We start from the raw sequence: 14,539 nt of genomic DNA, 5'->3' as shown, positions 1-14,539 counted from the left end.
CCAATCATTGAATTAACTATCACCTGCCAGAGCAGGTTGTGATGACGCTGTAAGCTTACGTGACCTAGTTGGCGCGAAGCCCTCCTCCCATTAGCCACAGCTGGCGCGATGCTCCTCTGAACTTACCCGAACTCAACCGAGCTTACCCGAGTTACTTCGGAGAGCAAGACAATACAAGATGACAAGATTCTTGCCCGGGGTTGGTACGTCTGAAGTAGTGCTCTCGCACTAACATTCGTATCATCCAGAACCAACAAAATCCGTATGTAGCAGGCTACAGAAAATGCATTCACGCAGACCTGTTTACGGCTGACGGCGATTTATTTGCGGCCGCACGCCAGCGCTAACTGCTCGCGGTGTGTATCGCACGACTGGCGGTAGCAACGTCAGCAACATATACGGGCCGCGCCCAACTGCTCGCTCGTGACGTGGGCGAAATGCACACCGCAGCTCACTGCTCGCTCTGCGTACCGCACGACTGGCTACTGCGGCGTTGGCGATGTGCGGATCGCGCGCCACCCACTGCTCACTGCTTGCGACAAGTACCGCGGGACGGAAATCGCGCGTCGCAATGTGCGAGCAGCGCTTAGTGGTCGAAGATGCGGTCACGACTGCCGCGTTCGTGTCATCCGTGGTGGCGGGGGAGTGTGTCCGAAACATCCTACCTCCTGGACAATGTGCACAATGCACTCCGCGGCCGAGGAATTTTACAAAAACATATCACCCCGCAATTCACATCAACCGTAATGGCATCGTTCTACTATGTCTGCTTTAATGTACAACACGTTAATATAGTCCGTTACAGCGGCTGTACCATGTTCGCCCCATGGGGAGGGAAGGCGGAAAGTCTGGTAGTGTTTTTGGAACAGCCTTTTGAGATAAATGTTCTGCCGTGCGGCAGATGTCAGCACTATGAAACACACGCTCGGCCGAGAAAGGGGCACTGGGAATCCTCAGTGAAATGTCTGCCACAGAACAGAGCGTGGATAAGATGACGTGGCACAGCGCCGGCCAACTTTCCGGTACTTCTGGTGCGATCGGATTGTCTACGGGCACTTACGCACAATTTCCTAATTTTTAGCGCAAAAAGACGAGGACACAAGACGCAATGTGGACAGGACACCTGTCCACTTTTTCTTGTGTCCTCCTCTTTTTGCGCTAAATATACTTGCGCAGAAGTATCGAACTACGTATTACTTACGGATCGCTTCGCCTTGGGCTGCATCCGCACTGGGAGCAAAGCTGAACACTCTACATCGCCCAACAAGAGCGCTTTGAAGAGGGAATCTACCAAAATGTTCCGGCATTGAGCGCTGCGTACCAGTTTTTAAGAGAGTGACGACAGCCGTCCTTCGAGACGAGGCAGCAGGGAGTGAGGCTCGCAGCAAGTAGAGCGCGGGGAATAACGTATCGAGCAACTCGCGCGTAGTGGCTCTGTCTCAGCGGTATTCGGGCGGCTGCAGAAGCCGTTCGGCCGCTAAAGAGGCCAGCGAAGAAGGGTGCAGTTACGAAGCCGCAGCTCCCTCCACAGCTTTGCGCGGAACAGGCACAGGGAGACCGTTTCGAGGCCCCGTCTGTGACGATACGTACCATTAAGATGTGCAAGCGCAGCGCCATCGCGTACCGCTCGAAGCCCAGGAGAAGAAGCCGCCGATATGCGTTTACCTAATTGCTTTGTGTCTATATCGCTAACAGGTGCGAACCAGAAGTTGGCGGAAAATACAAGCAGGCAGAGCACAAACAGGCACGAAGGCGCAAATCGTCGTAATTAATACAAAATTTATTTCAACCTACACAATCCAGTACAGCAAATAGCGATTTCAGTGCTCAACAAATAATTGTTTAGCTTTGATCACATGCAGATTATTACAATGCCAGCACAAAAATCGTGTCGCTTTAACCGCAACACTGTTCAGAAGAATTTTCTACACAAAGAGGAATTCTCAGCCTGGCACTGAATCGGATATGGACTTGTGGAGTTTGCTGCGAAGGCTGCTGGATGAGAGGTCGTCAGGACAGAGGAGGACGGTGGGCTGTATAAGCAGGTGCATTTAAGTAGGGCGATTTTTTTTTTAGAGGTGCACGGTGGCATCTGCTGTCTCACCGAAGAATTAGAGCAAGACACCTTCGATAGCCCATTGGTTACAAACGCGACTGCGTCTGCCGTCCAACTGCATGACCCTCTTGTTGCACGCAAAAAAAAACAAGGATAAAAAAAAACCGTCGGGAGGCGCGACCCCAGGGCCGCTTCACCAGCCGTCCCCCTGCCGCGACTGCAGTTCGGTCCACACCAGCTGAGCCGCGTAAGTGGCCGCCAGCAGCAGCGCCTGCGTGGGCCTGGTCCAGGACGGCGCGTAAGGAAGCCGGCAGCCGTTGAGGAGTCGCCACAACGCCTGCGTGTACGCCAGCAGGTTCACCCCGGTCACGGTGGCGCGCCTTAGCACGGACGAGACGCCTTCGTCATCCTGCGAACCCTTGGCGACACCCTGCGTCAGAACGAGGAAGCACGCAGAAAAACACGTCAAAATCCGCGGCTAAGGGCTCCTCGTTCAAAGAAGGGAACAATTGCACCGGGATTCCTTAACGAGCGCCGACATCGCACGTACAGCACAGGGGCATTTTTGCATTTCACCTCCATCGAAATGCGGTCGCCACCGCATGGATCGAACCCGCGACCTTGGAATCAGCAGCCGAATGGGAAAGCCACTGTGCCATCATGGCATTACTAATGTAACCAGAACAGCTAGCAGACAGCTCAGGCGAGGCTGAATTGAGCAACAATTAGAAGTGGGAACGATGTTCATTTGGTGTGCTTAGGGGAAATCCCTCAGGAGGAAACTAACTAAAACAAACAGATAATTACAATTAGGCTGACGTTACATAATTATTACGTTGTCCAATTTCCAACGTTGCTACAGTTCCACGTCACAGCTCCTTCGATGAACGTCATCTCTACGGGGCACAGTGAGACGTAATTCAATAGCATCGCTATGCATGCGTTAATTCCAACGGAGGAGTAAAAACAAAAGAAGACAGGCAAACAGCGAGGAAAGGTAGGCAGCACAAGAGCAATGAAGATAAAGAAGAAAAAAAAAGAGAGGACAAGTGGACGGCGCACTACAGAGTCCTCGAAAAGTGGCGGAGCGCACTTGGGGGGCGGCAGTACGCCAAGATAAGTCACGGCGGCCGCTGCCCGCATAGAACACGCTGTACACGACACAAAGCGACAGCTGGCGCAGCCGTCGCAGCAACGGTGCAGCACTCGCGACAGCCGCACCGGCCTCTCGAGCACGGCCAGACAGCGAAGCAGTGAGCGCGACGCAATCGCCGACCGGTGCCCCGTCACGGCCACTGTATATTGGCGCCAAGCCCAATATACACACTCGCGTGGTGCTAACAGTGCAGTCTGGTACGGACGATGCAGCGGTACAATAACCGGAACTTGACAGCAAACGCACGGAAGGGCAGCCGCGAGAGCTTACTTAAAATTGAAGTTCACTGCAAGACACCAGCCCTCCCTCTCTCTTTCGCAGCGTACAAGCCAAGCCAAAAGTGACAACAAAATGATCATGGGCAGGGCTGCACGGACCGATGATGCGATTCTACGACGAAAGAAATCCACTCTAGAAGAAACAAAGAAATGCTAAAATACAATAAAACGTTACAACGGAGGGATAAAACCACTCTAAACAAATAAGTTTCAAACACAACGAATGTGCGGACAGGGAAGATTGTGCAGTGCGGCTGCTTTTAAAGCAACTTTCACTCCTCGGCGTACACGAAAGCAAACCAGAGGAGCACGGCTTACTTGCTTTATTTTCTTTTTGTTTAGCAAAAAAAGTGCAGAACGTAACGAACTCTGAAGACAAATTCTAATTGCAAAGAGGGCACTCTCGCCGAAAACGGAGTTGTTATAAGCTAGGAAAGACCAAAAAAAAAACCTAAATATAGCTGTCGCACCCATCGGCCGATTTCGCGAGTAAAATGCGTGCGTCGACACCGAATTATGCGCGGATCTCAGAGGTTACGCTACCCCGCCATTTATTTCTAAACGGTGGCAACGCATCCTTTTCGGCAATGACGTCACTAGTTTGATTCGACCTGGCGGGAAGTCTTTGCGATCCCATTTTGCGTCCTCTGCTGCCGTGAAAACGTCAACGCAGTCCCAAAGGGCCAGTGTATCAATTTTTCTAAGCAGAATAATATTCACACGAAACTGCCCTCAGTGTCCCTTCTTAAGTGCGCTGCAGTTTCCTGCCTGAATCTCTCCAAGCAGAGAAAGAACAAAAATGTAAAGAAAACAAGAACGGCCTCACGTGTTGCAGAGAGCGGTACAATGCGCTCTGCCACCCAAGAAATTTCGACATTCTCTTTTTTCAGAGGCACACTCTCACCGGTGTTTGTTTATACCACGCCCTCCTGCAGCCATTTTTTCACTTATACGTACTGAACGCGAAAGCGGATGTACGCAGATACTGCCAGTGGAGTTAATCCAGCATTCTCATTGTGTGGCGACAGATATTAGCGGTTTCTCCCAGTCCCCATAGCAGCGCAAGAGAGACTCCCGCTGCAGGTTTTCTTTTTTTTTCAACGCAGGAATTTATTCTAGACCTTTCATCCACGAGCGTCCGCACATCACGGCGCCACTTTAGCATCAGGGCTGCAGAGCTCACATGGAGAGCAACCCATGACAGCAATCAAGGTCACACTTGTACAGTCTCCCCTTATCTGGGAATTTAACATGAAGACGAACACCCACGCTCTCCACAGTGTGTGCAGGCGCAAGGTCTTCGCAGGCGCCCAGGCTTACCGAACTGTTACTCTCCATATACGGCGACACCTGTTACGTCGCCCGGGAACACCCCACACTACATACACTGCGGCTGACACCATGAGAGCACATATTCGGCACCTCACACTCTGGGCTCATGTCACTGTTCCTGTTGCATATTGCGTTCAGAAAAGCCCTCACTGCCCATCGCTCCTTTCTGCCCCGCGCATTTAACACCAGCCTCGAGACAGTCCTCACTCCCATGCATCAACTAAAAGAGCTCCTATTTAATGCAGACATCAAGAAGAAAGCGAAGTTATCACCGGTTGCTCTCCAACAGGCCACGATGTAATTCCCGTATTCTAACCACAGCCGCTCGTAACAAGTCTACACAGACGGCCCAGTTAGTTCCACCTGTTCTGCGGGGTCTGCGTGGTCATCCCGGCAAGGTCAATCTTGGTCAAGGTGCAAACAGCGTACCGCATTTCCCCGACCGGTGCGGAACTCGCTCCCCTTCGAGCTGCCTTCGAGTTCATCCGCCAAGAAAACGCACAGGAATGGACCTCCTCAAAACCTGGCAAGCTGCACTATGTTGCGGATCGCATGAACAGATGGTCTCAGATATCCGCGAAGTTTATCGCGGCGCAATCATCACATGTAACGACATACTTTTGCAGCATCACAGGACACCACCACGTGGACGGAGCTGCCCGATCTGCCCAGTGACGGTCGATCTTCGTTTATCATATACCAAGGGTCGTCGCCGCGTGGGTAGGCTCCGCACGCTAGCGCGTGAGCTCACGCTTGCCGTATGGAACTCGGGACCAATTCGTCAGCCATCGCTATCGCCCTGCACTGCACCTTCGTATTCCTCCTTCTCTACTGTGACTTGAAGCAACTTTGCTTCGCCTTATGCGGCTCAGTATTGGTATTAGGCAGCGGTGCTCATCCCGAATTGGCATGGCCGACAGCCCTGCGTGTGACACGTGGCTGTGGAGACACAAAATAATAGAACTGATTAGGATATTATAATTGCAATACTTTTAGACCAATTATTATATTGTATTTTTCAAGTGGTATTGTCCTGCTTTTAACGCTGTCGCCCATAAATGCTACTAATTTATTGATTTTTTTAGAAGAGGCCTCGTTACAGTAGCCAGTTCGAGACCTCTTTTGTACTGGATGGAATACATGTGGATATTAATATCGTTTTGAATGTTTTATTGAAATAAATTTCCAACTTCAAACATCTGCTGAGTGAATAACCAGTCTTTAGCGCCGAAAGACAAAATTTAAGGGCAATCAATTGAACCGATGCGCAGAAAATGCAATAGCATTCCTCTGTCACTCGCCAATATATTCCAATTATAATTCTGCTCCAATTCTGAGTCCACTGTGCTACACTCTCTAGTCTATTCTTAAGCTGATCGTATTTCAATTCCCACTACGCAACTACGAAAAATATGTGTCACAGTGATAGATCGCGGCGAGTCCTCATACCGCTACCGACGCAGCGGCGCATCGGTTATTAAACGATACGCACACGCACCGGAAGGTGGCTCTTTCAAACAGTCACTGATGGGGCTTTTGAGAACAAGGTTGCTCTTCCAGAGCAATGCGGGAAAGGATAGCTCCCGCAAGCCTTATATTTGTGCAGGTAGTTCTTCGGGAGGCTGTCTATTTTCTACGCAGGCCTGCTGACGTCCGAGTCATTTCCTTATCGGTCATTTTCATTTGTGCTCAGTGACTCCTCGTCCGGCGTCTCCCTCCTTTCCTCTACAAGTGGACAGGAGAAGGGGAAAGAGGGGAAGACGACTAGCAGCTGGAGAGAAGGAAACCTCCTTAAGCACCTCCTGCCACGGTTGGCAGGTGGAGGCGTCACACCGACGCCGACGCTGCAGGACAGTGTCCGCCACTGTGCGGTACTCTCGACCACGCACGCCGATCCTCGCCCTCTGGCGGCGGGTAAAATCCTCGAACTGAGGTCGCAGCGAGTGGCAACCCTCAAGGCGTACGAAAAACACAAAGCGCAGTTCAGATTCCGGAGGACCTCGTGCTTGTGCGACACACTGCGACTTTGCAGCATGCATGTCCTTACCTTGTGTCCTTGATCCTCATCACTCCATCCCTCTTTTTCACGTTCACTTCCCTTCCCCCCCCCCTTCCCCAGTGCAGGGTAGCCAGCAAGAACAACCATCTGGTTAAACTCCTCTACCTTCGCCTTTCTCTCTCTCTGTCCCTCTCGTGTATTCATATTTCTAGTCTGTATACGTAGCAACGCATAGTACACAATCCATAGCGTAGAAGAATCCATAGCGTAGGTAGAAGGATTGGTTAATCGACGTTGTTCAGGTGAGGGTATCAAGATAAAGAGCAGGAACCAAGTAGCAGACGAAGAAGCTGAAGGTATACCAAGGCAACACAATCAGCGGCAATGCTTTTCTGCAGCCCCCCTGCGATTCGCATGTCATGTGCGCGTCTTTTTCTCTGCAAGGCGCTTGTCTCGCACTCACCTGCGGCAGAAGCAGCCAGAAGAGGGTGGGAGCCACCAGACCCACTCGCGACAGCACGCTGGCCCAGAACACGGGGCTGGCGACCGAGGTCAGCGCCCGGAAGGTGCCCGAAGCTGCGCCAGAGCCGAGAAGAATGGTGCAGCAGTGCCGACAACGTGACGGCCACGCGCAAAATCGAAGAGGCGCGACCACGTAATGTGGCACAGGTTTTGGCGTCAACTGTCAAGGGGGTCATGTATGCGTAAAAAGGTCGAGGTCATGTTCAAATAGGTTTGCAAACGCTCACGTCACAAGTAATCAATGAAGTAGCAACAACAACGCAAAAAAAAACCTTTTTAAACCCCCCAAAATATTTTCAAACGATTTTTTTAAATTCGTATTCCCTGCAACACCCCGCATCACAGCCTGCACGAATGCCTCCACGTCTACCCCGTTTCCCGCTGTTTCGTGTCGGCGCATCTGATAAATAAAGCGCTGGTCACGTGTACAAATGAAGGGGGCGCACCTAGCAGCGAATAAAGTTGACGAATGGGCCGTGACCGCAAAAGCGCCATTTGCACTAAGCGCTATCGCCTGACCTCCCTTTCGTACGCCCCTTTCACGATTCCACGCAGCCTGCATTAGTCGAGTTGAGGAGCACTCTTTATCGTACACCCTCCCCACAACTCTCGAGAAATGATCGGAGAAACATCGGAGAAATGATACACTAACTTAGAAGCACTTAGAAACTTAGAAGTAGCTTTAATATCCCGAGCTCCTAGCATCACAATACTAAAACAGGTTATCAGTTTAGTTTAGAAACAAGTACGCCAAAAATTCTGGAAAATTTTCAAAATGATGTGAACGTGTGCTACATTTTTGTCGCTATTTTAAGATCTGTGGTGCGACTAAGTTTTATGCCGTATAAATGAAGATGCGACACCTTCGGGAAATAAGTCACACGATGCTGACTTGAAGAGCTCGTACTCTGCCGACGTCCACAAGCACATTAGGTCAACTGTGCTGCTGTGCAGCTGCCCACACTTTTTCAAAGCTCGAATACCTTTATTGAATGTGCGCATTAAACCTTCTCCATTTTTTTTTCCTTTATGTCAACCAATTCAGACACGTTTCCTTGCACTCTTTGCTTGCCTCACTCAGAAGCAGCTAATCAGACTCTACCGCACCCACGACCTTATGGACCCAGTCTTGATCAGTTTATATTTGGCTGAAACATTACCTCTGATAATTATTCCGCCCGCATGCCAGCACTAACCCTACACAACATACAGGTATAGCGTCTCCACTTTTCATTTAACAAATGAATAACGAGTAGTTAACGATAGTTAACGAACATCCTCAGAGCGGTACACGGCTGCTACAAACATGGAGGCGCAGCAAAACCGCGTGAGCAAACGCGGTGCGCAGCCGTGGTCTCTATTTCAATTCCCTTGTGGAATTTAAGGCAGCATACGATTGTGATATGTACAAGGCTAACAGTGGTGTCCACAGCGGACGTACTTGCTCGTCGAAAATTTTCCGCGCACAACATGAGTAGGACGAGCGTTACACGAATGCAAAAAAAAAAGATCTGGAAAAAATCCTCCATGTCAGCTCAGCACCGTCGCCTCACACATCGAACTCACTGCGAGGCCTGCTCACCCAGCGCTGAACCGCTTTCGTAAGCCGGCTGTGACCTGAGCTGCACGCATTTATTATTAATCCCTTCAAAGAGACGAAACTTCGAATATCTGAAAAACTGCCCGCCCGGTTCACCAAACCTGCACAACTGCATGGCTTTCAGCCTAAACTTCACGGTCACTTCCCCCATCCGCCAAGTGAATTAAGTTCGCCGCCTGCGGTATTTTCACTGAATCTCAAGAGTCCATGCCCATATATTAAGTGCTAAAATTTTGGCAATGCTAGTTAAACCAAAGGCCGCATCACGTGGGACGCTCTCCACGCATCGCCGCTGTAGCCGTACGGCAACGTCAGTTCACAAACTGTCGTCAGTCTGCGAAAACGCATCCTGAGATACCCGACGTGCCGTTTAAACAGAGATCACAATATATCCGCGTGCAAATTCTACGACCAACTGACATTTGCGTCGTAGTTAAACGCAACCTTCGATCGGGCGCCTGACTCACGCTAGGCCTAATAGGCTGGCACGCTGGCATTGCGCCTATACGAAGGGCCGACTCTAAAGACACCCAGGGATCGGAACGCAGATCGGCCTTTTCATCTCGACGAGTGCGCGGCTTGCGCGTTTTCTAGCGGAGGTAAAAAAAGGGAAAACGACACGAAAAGACGTGCCGCAATTTCGCCGGACCGATGGTGACCCGGCATAAGCATACGGCACAGAAGTTCGCGTTATGGAATCGTTTTCATTAGTCCACTTACCGCAAACTTCGAGACGCAATAGTTCATTGTGGGTGGTAGAGCGCGAAACAGACGAAACATAAAAAATCTAAAGCTACTAATACCAACTCACCCAGCTATACATCCTCCTTCGAGACATAACTACGGGTGTTGCGTGACGGTCATGTTCACCAAAAGTGGGCTTCAGCAGACGCAGCTTTTCATTTTGAAACAGCGGCGGCAACTAAGCTCATGTCCAGATGGACAACCAGCACGCACCCAGTTCCAAATCAGTCAATTTCGAGCAGCTTGGAGCGATTTCGCCGAGTTTCATCAGAACGGCGCAGCTTATTTGCTTTGGCACAGTTTGGTGCATTTGGCGCAAGAGGGGGATCGCTGACAGCGCCTTTCACAGCGAAGCCTTGAGTGAAGCGTCGGTGTTGAGGGCCGTTGTAGCCGAAGGGTGGTAACCGCCGGTGGTCAAGGGTGTTTACCGTGGAAGGTACGAGGCTCGCAAGTCTGCATGCATGGCGTCTGTAGCCAGCCACTCAACCGATGACGACAAGAAACGCTATTTCCTCTCATGCTCTGCTTGGCGGCTCGAACGGCAGCCGGTGTAACAGGAATAGCCTTTCTGCACAACGGCCGATGCGATCGGGACCAGTGCTTGACCTGCCGCGGCTGCTCAACGCGCCACCCGAGCAGAGGCGCAACGCCGCCGGCACCAGGATCCAGCGGTCCTGTTCCGCTTCTTCCCGACTCCTCCCACTGCTGCAATGGTCTCCCGAAACACGTGCACTTCACACATCACAAGGATTGTTTCACAACTATCAATGACTGGCAGCAGTATGTGAGGACAACAAAAAAGTGGTCCATAACTGTATATATATATAGTACATGTCTCGGGTCTTTTAACGTCCGAAAGCGACTCAGGCTATGAGGGACGCCGTAGTGGAGGGCACCGGATAAGTTAGACGGCCTGGGGTTCTTTCTCTAACGTGAACTAGCATCGCACAGTACACGGGCCTCTAGCATTTCGCCTCCATCGGAATTCGACCGGAACAGCCGGGATCGAACCCGCGTCCTTCGGGTCGGCAGCCGAGCGCCATAACCAATGAGCCAACGCAGCGGCACATATATAAATGCCTCTCTCAAATTACTTTCCTCAATGTATCGCGAAATGAAAAAGACCTGAAAGCCAGCAATGAAAGGAAATTTTTAAGGGACCTTCAGAGAATTTTATCAAGCAAAATGCGTGCTTCGACACCGAGATTTTGCGCAGATCCCACCGATACTACCGATGTTACCGAGAGTGTCATACTTTTTCCAAAGTGACCAAATTTTCTAAGCTGCTGCTGCTGCGGGGAAAAAGGGTCTGAAATAGAGATTTCTGGGTAAAATTGACGGAATTTATTACTGCATGAAACATCACTGTTAATAGCTGCGCTTGAAATTTGCATTATATCGTAATCGTCTGGGGAGTTTTCTTTTTTGTCTGGCCTCCTGACAGCTTCCCCAGTGGCGTGTTTTGTACGGCGATAGGTGAGGATTTGTACGCAACAAAGCTTCAGCCGAAAAGAATGGTACAACCGTAATGTACTCCAGCTAATCTAACCACCTTCTGCTTGCCCCCACGAGCAGAATAATGGCTCGCTGATTTTGACACTGCCAGAGGATAGACTTCAGCACTAAGCTGAAAACATCCAACAGTGCTGATAACGATGAAGCTGTTGGCTTTTCTGTTTTTCGGAAACGCCTCTGTCAGCGTTGCCTACATGGAAGGCCCGCAAATATATATGAAGCTAAATAATCAGCTCAGCTAAGAGAAGCGAGCACCCAAAAAGTAAGCTTAAATCGGCAATGAAAACACAGCAGTTCGGTGTACGGCGCATCAAACTTACCAGGCGTCAAGTTTGGCAAGTCGTACAGCATCTTTAGAAGCGAATCGCTCCAGGGCCTGAAAATAAAACAAAATAAGGCAGCAACAAAGACGATTAAAAGACAAAACGGTGTGACCTATATGGTTAGTCTAAAAATTTACCCCAACAAAAGCCATGAATGTAATTCCATAACGAACACTTAATTTCTCTACTTTTGCCTGCTTCATAGCTTAACGGGGGCGTCGTTTCTGGCAGTCTTGATGTAATAGGTAGCATAACAGGACTCTCGGAAAGCTTTCGCCCCCACCGTTCGATCACGCTCCACGTGGCACTCGCGGTAGTACAGGACGCTATACAGCCTCCACGGCCGCCGCCATAGCTCAGTGGCTGAAGCACAGTACACGACACACGAAGGCAGCGGGTTCGGGTCCCACCGACGGCAAGTCGTTGTTTCAACTTATACTTTCTGATAAATCATCTCACAGGAAAAAATGACTACACAACTAATTTGCAATTGATCAACATCACAAATTATAACAAAAATTCCTCTATGCTTTCTTTGCTTTCGGTGACTGTTGGCTTCCTTCATACGTATGTCACAGCGAGCCCATATCCCTACCAATAGTTGCTTCGAGGATCGATGGGGCAATCGTCCACCAGTGTTTGCATTCGGGAAAATTGGTCATGACAAGCTACCGTTTAGGTTTAGTTTTAGGTTCATGGGGGTTTAACGTCTTAAAGCGACTCAGGCTATGAGGGACGCCATAGTGAAAGGTTTTAAGAAATTTCCACCACCTGGGGTTCTCTAACGTGCACTGACATCGGACAGTAGACGGGCCTCTAAAATTTCGCCTCCATCGAAATTTCACCACCGCGGTGACAGGCTACCGTAACTACAGCGCCATTCATGAGACACACTGAGGGAGGACACATCACGCAGCTGTAAAATCCTAACACCCTCGCGGTGCATGACGCAGCGGCGACTACTGGCACACCATGAAAATGATCAAGTTCGCATGTAAAAGGACTCTTTGTACGAGAAATGAAGCTGAACAAGAAAAACTCACTGGGCAAGTGTATAGCGTACATTGCTCATATGCAAGAAGTGCGCTGCTTAGATTGACAGCGTTAAAGACGACAACACCAACGGTTAATCAGGTACAACCTGCAGTTGAGGAAGGGGGGTGCGGGGTTCGCCATGTTTCACCTTTCGTCCCTTGCTCAACAATGGTTGTGTACAAAATACCTCTTTCATACGGCACTTCCTATGTGGGGCAGACCGCAGGGTGCCTAAACGAACGGCTACTAGAGCACAGAAGTAATTGTCGCTCCCTGCAGGGGCCAGGAAATTTGAAACGCGATTGCAATCCACCGTTTGAAAAGACCGTAATCCTGGCAAGAGCAAAAAAAAAAAAACGTGAGGTCATCGACGTTCTTGTATACATAGCGCTGGACAAACGAAGACGGCACAGAATACACAGGACATGCTCTAACTTACAACCTGAAAGTTGCAGGTCAAAGCCTGTCCTGTGTATTCTGTGCCGTCTTGAACTTGCAGGTTAGCTCTAACTTGCAACCTGGAAGTTGCAGGTTAGAGCCTGTCCGGTGTATTCTGTGTCGTCTTGAAGTTGCAAGTTTTTATGGAGGAAAAACGCTAAGGCGCCCGTGTGCAGTGCGATGTCAGTGCACGTTAAAGATCCCCAGGTGGTCGAAATTATTCCGGAGCCCTCCACTACGGTACCTCTTCTTCCTTTCTTCTTCCACTCCCTCCTTTATCCCTTCCTTGACGGCGCGGTTCAGGTGTCCAACAATATATGAGACAGATACTGCGCCATTTCCTTTCCCCCAAAACCAATTATTATTATTATTATTATTATTATTATTATTATTATTATTATTATTATTATTATTATTATTATTATTATTATTATTATTAAGTTAGAGCCTGCCCTGTGTATTCTGCGTCGTCTTCGTATGTCTGGCGCTATGTATTCAAGAACTTCTGGTATGATCTCGACCGTACCAGAAGCTTGGAAGAACGCAAATATAATAATCTTAATTCATTAGAAAGGAGACGCCAAAGACTTGAAATATCACAGACCAATCAGCTTACTGTCCGTTGCCTACAAGGTATTCACTAAAGTAATCACTAATGGAGTCAGGGCTACCTTAGACTTCAATCAACCAAATCATCAGGCAGCCTTTCGTAAAGGATATTCCACAATGGATCATATTCGCACTATCAATCAGGTGAAAGAGAAAGGCGGAGAATATAACCAACCCCTATATATAGCCCTCATTGATTATGAGAAAGCATTTGACTCAGGGGAAACTTCAGCAGTCATACAGGCATTGCGGAATCAGGGTGTAGATGAGCCTTATGACAAAATACTGGAAGATATATAAAGGAACTGTACAGACACCATAGTCCTCCATAAAGTTAGCAATAAAATTCCAATAAGGAAAGGCGTCAGGCAAGGGGACACGATCTTGCCAATGCTTTTCACCGCCTGTTTACAGGAGGTATTCCGAGGCCTGAATTGGGAACAGGTGGGGATAAGAATTAATGGAGAATACCTAAATACTCTGCGATTCGCTGATGACATTGCCTTGATGAGTCACTCAAGAGATGAACTGCAAATCATGATCAATGAGTTAGACAGACAGAGCAGTACGGTGGGTCTAAAAATTAACATGCAGAAAACCAAAGTAATGCTCAGCAGTCTAGCCGGGGAACAGCCGTTCACAATTTGCAATGAGGTGCTGGAAGATGTAAAGGAATTCGTCTACTAAAGGTAGGTAGTGACAGCTAATCCGGATCATGACAGGGAAATAACTAGACGGATAATAATGGGGTGGAGCGCATATGGCAGGTTCTCTCAGATCATGAATAGCAGGTTACCAATATCCCCCAAGAGAAAAGTGTACAACAGCTGTATCTTACCGGTACTCACCTACGAGGCAGAAACGCGGAGCCTAACGAAAAGGGTTCAGCTTAAGTTAGGGACAACGCAGCGAGCCATGGAAAGAAAAATGAT

At 49.3% G+C, this 14,539-nt stretch overlaps 1 protein-coding gene across 2 annotated transcripts in view; it reads right to left on the bottom strand.

The window, feature by feature from the left end:
• Positions 1-1,759: 1,759 nt before the first annotated feature.
• Positions 1,760-14,539, bottom strand: part of LOC144120508 (uncharacterized) — a 45,681-nt gene continuing 32,901 nt past the window's right edge. The window contains exons 6-8 of one of the 2 annotated variants that reach the window (XM_077652957.1): positions 11,523-11,578; positions 7,285-7,397; positions 1,760-2,486 (exon numbers count right to left, since the gene is read on the bottom strand). In XM_077652957.1, coding sequence (XP_077509083.1) covers positions 2,250-2,486; positions 7,285-7,397; positions 11,523-11,578 — 406 coding nt within the window. In that variant the 3' untranslated portion in view covers positions 1,760-2,249. The remainder of the gene's footprint in view (positions 2,487-7,284; positions 7,398-11,522; positions 11,579-14,539) is intronic. The other variant, XM_077652958.1, reaches the window with a different exon arrangement.

This window comes from Amblyomma americanum, chromosome 2, assembly GCF_052857255.1.
Source record: "Amblyomma americanum isolate KBUSLIRL-KWMA chromosome 2, ASM5285725v1, whole genome shotgun sequence".
NCBI classification, from domain to species: Eukaryota; Metazoa; Arthropoda; class Arachnida; order Ixodida; family Ixodidae; genus Amblyomma; species Amblyomma americanum.
Note: the sequence above shows the minus strand (reverse complement) of the source record. Positions and strands in the feature narration are given on the sequence as shown.